The sequence below is a fragment of the Apostichopus japonicus genome, chromosome 17, assembly GCF_037975245.1.
Source record: "Apostichopus japonicus isolate 1M-3 chromosome 17, ASM3797524v1, whole genome shotgun sequence".
Lineage (NCBI taxonomy): Eukaryota > Metazoa > Echinodermata > Holothuroidea > Aspidochirotida > Stichopodidae > Apostichopus > Apostichopus japonicus.
This window is the reverse complement of record NC_092577.1, coordinates 27,454,471-27,464,473: the sequence shown is the minus strand read 5'-3', so window position 1 is coordinate 27,464,473 and position 10,003 is coordinate 27,454,471. Positions and strand designations below refer to the sequence as shown.

At 36.0% G+C, this 10,003-nt stretch overlaps 1 protein-coding gene across 3 annotated transcripts; it reads left to right on the top strand.

Moving 5' to 3' along the window:
- Positions 1–9: 9 nt before the first annotated feature.
- Positions 10–8,220, top strand: LOC139984506 (G2/M phase-specific E3 ubiquitin-protein ligase-like). 3 transcript variants are annotated; one of them, XM_071998422.1, is made up of 4 exons: positions 10–2,019; positions 2,652–2,783; positions 5,730–5,965; positions 6,991–8,220. In XM_071998422.1, exons 2-4 carry the CDS (start codon positions 2,728–2,730, stop codon positions 7,203–7,205), a joined length of 507 nt encoding a protein of 168 aa, XP_071854523.1. In that variant the 5' UTR covers positions 10–2,019; positions 2,652–2,727; the 3' UTR covers positions 7,206–8,220. The 3 variants fall into 3 exon arrangements, with proteins under 3 accessions (XP_071854523.1, XP_071854524.1, XP_071854522.1); XM_071998423.1 differs by having other exon boundaries at positions 2,617–2,783; XM_071998421.1 differs by having other exon boundaries at positions 10–2,783.
- Positions 8,221–10,003: the final 1,783 nt, after the last annotated feature.

Below are 10,003 nucleotides of genomic sequence, written 5' to 3'. Positions count from 1 at the left end.
GTGACTGACCTTTAATCCGTTGAGACAATAATTTGTTTAAGGCGCATTCGCAGTTACTTCCAAACAGAGACCCAACGTAGGCAGCATATTGCTAAATAAATAATTAGCCTCAAATAATCTTATTTATTATCAAATCCCTACATGTATAATGTAATGTATACTGGGTTGTACTTTATCGCCAATTTGTGCCAAAATGGTAATAAAATTGTAGCCCACCACTCATCACTTGAAGCACTGAACTGAAACTTGGTGTGTTATTGTGAATATGTTAGGAGTATGCATGGACATTGGATGGAGCCACCCGATACACATAGAGCATACAGTAACTACTGTAAATTTCTACATTTTGTAACACAGTAAGAACTGGTTCGTGCTGATGGCAAGCTGTTATAGTTTTTATTCTGTATTTGATGATATCATCAAATATTTGATGACATCACCAGTTCCATTGATAGCCTAGGATTAGCCTTACCAGCTAGGTCATACAAAATGATGTAGTAATATAGGCCTGGTAGTGGTACTACTTGCATTAACATTTCTAGCAATATTGTTAGGGCTTTATAAATATAACAACATTCTGTGAGTTAAGCATGATTGATGCATCTTTATAAAAGTCTGCATTGGCCCCAAATTATAGCATGCTAAAAATTCTAGGTTTCAAAATGTAGCCTACTATTACTAAGTACTGGATCAGGCTTTTAGTTTTAATATTGTAAGTTCTTGCACCTTCTAAATGAACACACATGATGACTGAATGTCCCAGTGAGGTTAATTTCCTCTTGGGTAGTAATAAAAACACTGATTAAAGAATTTTGACTATTACTTGTACTGGTTGGCTTTAATTAAGCTTAAATCCCCATCTTGTATTTGGTGTAAACAAACTTCAGTGCTTGCAACCACACCTTCAAGTTGATAATTCTTTCGTGAGTTTTAGCAGTCTTGCAAGTTTGGACGTGAACTAGTACAGGTATGTTATGGTGTTTTAACATATTTTCTCTTTCTCTGTCTAATCTTTGTTGTTTGAATGATTAGTATAAATGCTCTATTGCTTTGCTATAGTTCAAAGTTACATGAAGGTTTATGAAACTCAAACTTCAATCTTCCAGTCATTTACTGTTCCTTACCTCATGATTGTGTGGTTATAAATGTGATTTCAAGAAGCTCAAATGCATGATTTCATCTTAAAGCTGGTAATCTAATTATATTGCATGTTGTCTTTGGATGAGGTGAAAAGTCATATGATGTCAAACTGTAACCACTGATGATGTTGACAATGATAATAATGTATATTTTGTACCATAAGTTTTTCATTAAGCACAAGTGTTATTGTAGGTTAAAGGGTGAAACTATCTTAGAATCATGTCTATGGAAAGTTCTGAAGTTTTGGTATGGAAGTGTTGGAATATTATCATCCCCATGCCAGGTAATTTGCTAAAAAGTATAACCTCAATGCATTTTTGCATTGTGTTTATGTAATGTGCCTATGGAGTTTTGTAGCAGATGTCATACTTATCAATAGCGTGTGACATCTTCGTCCTGAAATGAGCTTTTGTTTTGTCACTGAAACCTGTAGATGCTATTGTAGTCTAACATACTTACCATGCCATCCTGTTTCTCAAATTAAGCAGCAAATAATACATCAATTTGGTACGTCATAGACCAAATGCACTTTAGCATCTTTTATATATCTTAGTTTGTAACAAAGTGCTCATAATCCGTTTTGGTGGTCTTAATTTATATATTTTACAGATTGTTGTTGACACAACAGTTGGCATCCCTCAGCATTTTTGAGGGAAAGCATGGAAAGCTTTACTTCTCCCATGACATCAATTTGTTGGAAATGGGGTAGTACAAAATGGCAGGGCAGTTCATTGCATGGAGTGTCCTCCATGGTGGGCCAGGTTCCCTATGCTGCACCCAGGATTGTATAATCTTATGGTCAGGAAGGTCGGCAAGCCAGAGGAACAAATAGAGATATCAGATGTTACAGACATTGATGTACTGCGTCATTTAAAGACGGTACTTTCTTTGATTCTATTCTATAGTGATATAAATAAATAAACGTTGATAACTACCATTGTGCCAAACAAAATGCCAACTTATTCACTTGATAAGTAATCAGTTTTGAACATGTTGCTGTAGTGTTGACTCTATAAGATGTGCAGATATACGTTAATTTTCCATCTTCAAAAGTAAACATTTTAAAAATATTATTGAAGTTTTGGGGTTTATAAAATGTTGCTAACTCAGTATCTTAGACCAATGTTTTTTTTTTCTGTAAAAAGTTACCATATCAGGTAAAATAATTGTCTTGATCACATTTTCATGCTTTCAATTAAAATTTTTATGAATATATTTCTGAAGAGTGGTTGGTATAAAGCAGAATCTTCAGTGAGACTTGAAATCTGAGTACAACTACATTATGACACATTTTCATAATTACTATGCTAATTGCGCATACAGAGCACAACAAGCCCCCAAATTGTATCTGTTGTGCATGTCAGTTGATTAATTAGATTAATCAGACATTAATTTTGATCAGAATTCAAAAGTGGTTTGTACCATGCATTTAATGTGTTTAAATTTACTACCTTTTTTTGGTGTAACATAAAACAGACTATCCATGAATTATTATTTATTGACCAATGAAGATTGAAGGTATATCATCTATCAGCGGTGAGCGATTGGGCAGCCAACAGTGGATTCAACAAGATCTATTCTTTGTCAATGGAATCCAAAGAAGACACTATCAAGGCTCTGGTCAAACAGCATGTATTTTACAGGTAAGGATATATAGAAAATCAATAGTACATCACGAATGTAAGTTCATGACACCAGTTTTCTAGGTATATATACATTTCACACTCTGTAACAAGTTGAATACATGAAAGATTATGTTAAAATTATTACTCACAACCATTAAACGGTATGCTGGGCATATCTCATGGATCATTTTGTTCTGATGCTGTGGCATCCATTGGGACCTATGCATACGTGTGCGTGCTTGCTTGTGTGTGTCTATATGCGATGCCCTAGCTTGTAGAAAGTGTCTTAAGAAGGAAATATCTGATTGATGTCATACTCGGTATACATTTCGGTTGTGGTGAGCAGATGATCTCTATCATTTTTAGTGGGGCTTCTTGCATACTAATGATTGGGCGGGCTTACCATAACATTATTATAATATCAATATCTCTGAAACCGTGTGTCTGATTTAGTTTATAATTTGTATGGTGATGTAAGGTAAGAAAAAGAGGAGAGAAAAAAAGAGAAGAAAAAAGGGAAAAAGAGGGGAAAAAAGAAAAGGAGGAGAGGAAGGAAGGGAAAAGAAAAAGAAGAAAGAGAGAAAAAGGAGAAAAGGAGGGAGTAGAAGATAAACGCCAAGACACCGGGAAGAGAAAGAGGAACAGTAATAATTACAGCGCTGATCCCTATTATATACACAGGTTAGCCAATGACAGATCGAGGATTACGTGCGCCTCACCCTACCCCTTACACCGACAACTCAATTTTGGACGTTTCCATTTTTCCTCTCTCACTAATGTATCTATATATATACTATATATGGTCTATCATTACCAACTGTGGCTGGTCTTGAACTCGACCGAGTCGTCGGAAAACATGACGCAATTCGGGAAGGGGGCGACCGCCCCCCCCCCCCCGAGCAAATTCTTTATGATATCGCTAGTAATTTTCAAAATAGAAAATGCTTAGATGCAACTTAGAAGGCCTGGGAAGTGTCATTTCCAGTGATCTGGGATGCATTTTCGGCCAAAAAGGTTCTTGTACCCTTCGCGCGAACTCATAGTGGCGCTACGCTTAGATAGTTTGCCTACAGACTTCGCCCCTCCCTTGGCAAATTACTCGATACACGTCTGTTCGAAATTTGTAAAGCAAAGAGCAGATATCACATCATATCAGCCTCAAAACTGTCTATGTGTGTAGTCAAAGGCGCAGGAGCCCAATTAGATTTGCAGGCTGTAACGGCTTGCCCGCAAAATATAACCAAAATTTTTCGCGCGCTTCGCGAGCGTTCAACATGTTTATGTCGATATCATATAAGCAAGCATCGGTTATTACATTGCATGCCATCGTGTACCGTACGGTCCGTAAAAGTTGCGCAGTATACCACCGGATGCTAATGTAAAAAACGAAATGTTTAATGGCGAATTAGTCGGACAAGCTTACAACTTTATTTTAATTACCAAGGAGATAAATTTTAAACTATTCAGTTCCTTAAGCTACATCATTGCAAATTATTTTTCTTTCAGTAGGTGCCCGAAAAAGTCTCAGCATATTGCAAGAATTTTCAGGGAAAACAAATTTGGTTGGGGGGGGGGGGCTGTAGCCCCGCCTCCTACGCCATTGCATGTAATGTTCGGTTTCGAAATATCTGAAATCTGATATCGGAAATATCTGCTATTTTTCATTTCCTTCTACCAAGTTTTATAATAGCCGTTATAAGAGGTTTTAATATTTCTACACCAATAAATTAACTGTGTCTGAATTTTCAAAAAATTTCCTGACCAACATTCTGAACAAATAATGGGTTTAAAACCTTGAAAAGTGGGGCTTTCGGGTATTGTGGGCCGCGACGTAGAATCATCTATACAAAAGCAATGATCCACAGGACATGCGATGAGGTCGAACATGATGTGTGACTGGTGACAATCTTCAAAAAGGTTATGGATGGAAAACACTATTGGGAAATACTTGGTTCTCAGGTAAAAGTGTACATCTGGTTGCTCATTTCAAGCCCGACAAGTGCCATTTCCGGTGATCTGGGGGGTATCAAAACCAGAAATTTTCTTGTACGCTCCGCGCCAACCGATGGTGGCGCTCCGCTTAGATAGTAATTCGCGCCCCCCGGGTTAGAAAATCCTGGATACGCCCCTGCATAGTATATCTGTGTTCTTTGCAACAAAAATGTTTACCTCATTTACATATTCATGGTGGGGCTTAATGGAAATTGTTAAAAACAGCTCGTAAAATATGATTAGGGCAACAACCACAAGTTGAATAAATGTCATATTTAGTATGTAGATGCCATGTGATGAGTATAATGTGTTTATTTACCATCATGAATGTTAATGAATGGGTGGGGCTTAATGTAAAATTTGGTTCATACTGGTATGGTGATGTTGGTACATAATTTAAGCACAATTTCATGACACCCCCAACTTTATGGCATTAATATTCACGAAATTGCAAAAAAAAAAATAGCTTTTAAACACATGTTCCAGTTTTATCATCCTTGACATATAAGGTTTTTCGCACTACATTCATACAGACATCTCTGACAATAGTTTGTCTCATTAGTGTAAAGCTAATTAGCTTTATAAGTTTGTACTTGGATAATACAATATAAGTATATAGATACAGTACATGCTTATGAGATAAAATTTGACCTCATTAATATTCATACATGTATTTTTTTATGTCACTAAATAGACTTTGTCAACATGATAACTGATGCCTGTTACATGTTGCCACATGGATACATAATCCCTCTTAATTTGGGTGTGCACAAGTTCCTGTATATTAACATGTATGGCTCATGAATATATTTGGGCTCTTAATGTTTTCTGGTTATGAAGAGCAGTTGCATTTGTATGTGAAAAGTTACTATGTACACTGACCATCTTACAGTCTTTTCTAATAACCATCTGTTAAAGAATATGTGTAACTTGTGACTAGAAATACATGGTAGTCTTCATTTTTCACTTTAGATGTAAGGCTGAAGTGGAAGAAATCCAAGAAGGAATGGACAGTGTTGGTGGATTATGGAAAATGATCGCTGAAGATCCCATGCCATTCAAACAATTACTAACATCTACAGCCAAAGAGCTCACTTTTACTTCTTTAAAGAAGTTATTGAAAGTCAGTTGGTCAGATGACATTGTGAAGGAAGACCAAGAGGGTGACACTGTGTTCTGTTGGGAGCAATTCCTTCAGAAATGCCAAGGTACGTGTATGCTTCTGCATTGTGGAAGGTTACATGTATAGATGTAGTCAGGGTCAGTGTGACGCATACCTTGTATGCACGATAACTGTATGTTAAAATGGAGAAAATGCAGATTTATTCGAGTGCAGGGCTTAAACCAAAATCTATAAAGTAAAAGAGGAACATAATTCAGGCATTCTGAGGAAATTTGCATTCAATTCATTTGTATGGTTCTTGAGATATTCACAGATAAAATTACCACGTCGGCTACCCAAATTGAGCTTAAGGAAGCAAGCAGGTGTGATGTCACCTCCTCAAATTGATGAGCAATGTTTTGTTATCTCATCTCCCTGCATCTAATGTATAGGGACATATTGTACTTCATCCCACATCAGAAATGTGAGGAAGTGTGTGAGCAAAAACAAATGTGTCGCAAACTCCTACACTCTTAGTCTGGTCAAGTTCAAACATGGTGGGTAGGTGCCTGACCATATAAACTCTTGCCAGCATGATTCATGATGTCAAAGGTCAAGAAATCTATGAGTTGGTTTTAAGCCATTTTCTGCTCATCAACATGTAGGAGAAAGGCACTAAACCATGGATGTGATATGTATTGAAATGTTAAAATATAAAGATAGGACAGATTTAGGATCAGGGTCAAATTATTATGTATATTTATGAAGAGTAAGTGTGAGGACATTCCAGGTAAAACATCACCTGGGTTCATTATCTGATGATGACACTAACAGAATGAGCATTTGCACTCGAAAGAAGACACCATTTTAAAAGTTGGGCTCTGGTCACTGTTCAATAATTGTAATAACCATGAGACGAGAAACCATTGTGCATTCCTACAATTTCTTACTGGTTGTTTTTATTTGCTTTTGAAAGAGTATTTGCTTTTAAGTGTAAGTAATTTGAAGAAAAGTATTATGAAATTTTTGGGGGAAGATGCACATGCCCCTTCCCTGGCCTGGTTGTCAAAGACCTGATGCTGGTGCTACCTTTATTAACACTTTATTGTCCATATCTTTGCATTTCTGTAGCTGGTGAGTGCAGCATGTCGGATGAAGAAGAGGATGAAAGTGTTGTTGTTGGGATGCATCGTATCCTAAGATTTTGTACCGGTGCAGACTCCATACCACCTACTGGGTTTGATAAACAAATTGCCATCAGTTCTTTTTACTCCGGTCGAAGGCATCAAGCCATATCCCACATCATCGACATGTGGCTTAGAATTGCATCTTCCAAGGGGTATTAAAGATGCAGAAAAATTTAGCAGATTGATGACGGAAGCAATACTATATGTTCCCCTGGGTTGGAAAGCAGTAACTTCTGCTATTGTTTCACTATTATTTCTGCTATAATGATGATTGGCAACACAATTGTTGTATATTTTCTTCATTGGCCCCATTTCCACACACTCAAATTTTGATCCACAATCTCATCCTTCTACAAGTAACTTTAATTAACAAAAAGTATTTTATAGATTTTTTTAAATTTAAACATGCACAAAAAAACAAAACCAATCTTTATTATATATTCCCATGCCCTTTATAACGATTAAAAGTTTACAGTTATATTAAATCTTTGGTTGATCTATAGTCTGATCTACAATTATGATGTCATAATCAAGGAACAATGTTGATTGACGAACAATCTCCATATAAGTTTCATCATATTTAATTGTGTGCATGAGATAAAGTAAACACAAAACAATGCCCAACATCCATATTGGGCTATAATGTCAATGCAAAGGGAAATGAGATATTGTATTTCACCACATATTAGAAATGTGAGGAAGTGTGTATCTGTGTGAGCCTATAACGTTCAAACTCAATGGGTAGGTGTGTGATCATCAAAACTAGTGCATGTTTAATTAATGTCAGAGGTCAAGTAACCTAAAATTGGCTTTTACCCATTTGTCAGATGGAAACAATGTGCACAAATCAAACATTGAACAGTCAAACCTTTGATTTTCATAAAGAGTTTATTTCAGATATCCATCCAATTGTTCTCAGTGATTTGAATAGAAAATAAAATATACCTGCTTGCCAAACAGTATTTACATAAAGTACTATTATCGCTCAGTGTTTTGGTCAAACGTAAATACCACGGACTTTCTAAGGTTTAGAGTTTGGGCTGCAGTGACATTGAAGTTCCAGTTACTTTCTCTTTGTATCAAGCCTTGCATTAGTGTTTCTACATATAACTAAGTCTAAATGAAATCATTTGACTGTCACAACCCACTCTTTCGGTAATGGGGGTGAGGGGGGGGGGATTGTATCATGGTTTACTGAGGTGAAATGGTTATATTATAAGTCACTACTATCAATTAATGCAATAATACATTATTTTGCCAGATGCACAGTTATATCAGTTTTGTACAGATATGTACTTTGGTTTTAGTTCTTTGTATTTCTTTTGTATAAAGCTGTCATCAAAATTTAGTTAAGTAAAAGGTACTGGACAGTAAAGGTAAGCTAGGAATAGTTCATATTGAAGTATTACATTGTTTAATCATTGGGCTTGTTACTGAAAAGTTGTTGGATCAGTTTTTCTCTTTACCAATGTACAGTCAGTAGACATTCTTATAAAGAAATCAGTGATGAATGCTTCTTTAACAAAAAGGTAAAAAAATAATAAGAACAAAAGATTAATCGAAAGCAATATGAAAGGTATTCATTTATTACAATCCTTACAAATAAATAGTTACATACAAATAACTATATTCATTAAAGCTTCATTTGTGTCTCTGTTAGAGTAGCATTTCTTGTTTGCGAGACATAAGGTACGGTCGCCCGTGGCGGTGCCTGAACAAGCCTGGACTAATATTTCCTGACTAAGCCATGTTATGGTGCAAATTGTATTCTAGATTGGAGAGGTACAGTTGTATCTTGGGCAAATATTTTCATATTTTTTAACCTTTTAAACATGTTGTTAGTGATTTTGGCTGGGTAAAGTCAGTTGTTTTTACTCTTTGTCAAAGGATGGTTTACAGCTACAATTCGAGTAATTTTTTTCCACAAAATGGTTTGATGTGGTCTAAAATGTATATGAAAGTGCGATATTTGGTGAAACACTTTGAGACCAAATTTTACTTCTTTAAAGATTTTGTACTAAAAGTTAAAATTGCACTTACATGTCCATAAAATGCAAATTTATAATGCAAATTGTATTCTGTGTTGGACTTGTATGACCTTGGGCATATAATTCCACATAGTTTGGAACCTTACACATATATATGCCTTTTTGGTAGGGATCTTTAGGACAAAACAAGGTCTTTTAAGTTTTGCTAAAGTTAAAGGGTGTAGAGTTACAATTTTTCAGTAGAGGTCAAGTTTCCATGTTAGGTCATTCAACGGGTGACTTAAATATAGTAAACCCCATATAATTTACCTGAATTCATGTTTGCTTTTATACTGTATTGTAATAAAGTTAGGAAACATTTACCCCAAACCACTTCTCCATTTACCCAAGCAGGACTTTCGTTTTAACTTTCCCTGACAATGTCGAGAATGCGAAGAATAAAAGTGGGAAGTGTTGTCATAGTAACTTTTTCAGTACAGTGTGCCATGAGTCTATAGTACAGTGTTGTACCTATGCACTATTTAAATAACTAAACTATGCCGTACAGGTGGATGGCTCAACAACACAAGGGAACCAGCTACATTGACTAGCAAATTCTGCCCTGGAAGTATATGAGGCAGATTAATCCAATGCCATAATTTTCAAAAGCTGTTAACCCTACCAATTTCTAGGTATACTCATCCGTGTGTGTGTCATCCCATAAGGTGTATCACCCCTTACCTGGTTCACTATAAAGCTCACTACCATATGATGTACCCATAGTATTGAAGATGGACTGAGAACTCTAACTGAAAAATTATGGAAATTACATTAAATTTCCGCTTCCCTTTATCCAAGCATCTTTACATGAACAAGTTGTATCCCAATGTGGCACCTTTACTGCAAATTTCAGAAAAATCAGCCACCAATTGTAGTAGAAGTAGACTTATAACAGGGAGACAGACATTTGCCCATTTACATTGAGTGATA

Coding starts and splice junctions, on each gene's coding strand:
- LOC139984506 (XM_071998422.1), top strand. CDS start 2,728: ATGGAATCCAAAGAAGACACTATCAAGGCTCTGGTCAAACAGCATGTA. Junction 2,784..5,729: donor AAACAGCATGTATTTTACAG/GTAAGGATATAT, acceptor TTTTCACTTTAG/ATGTAAGGCTGAAGTGGAAG. Junction 5,966..6,990: donor ATTCCTTCAGAAATGCCAAG/GTACGTGTATGC, acceptor GCATTTCTGTAG/CTGGTGAGTGCAGCATGTCG.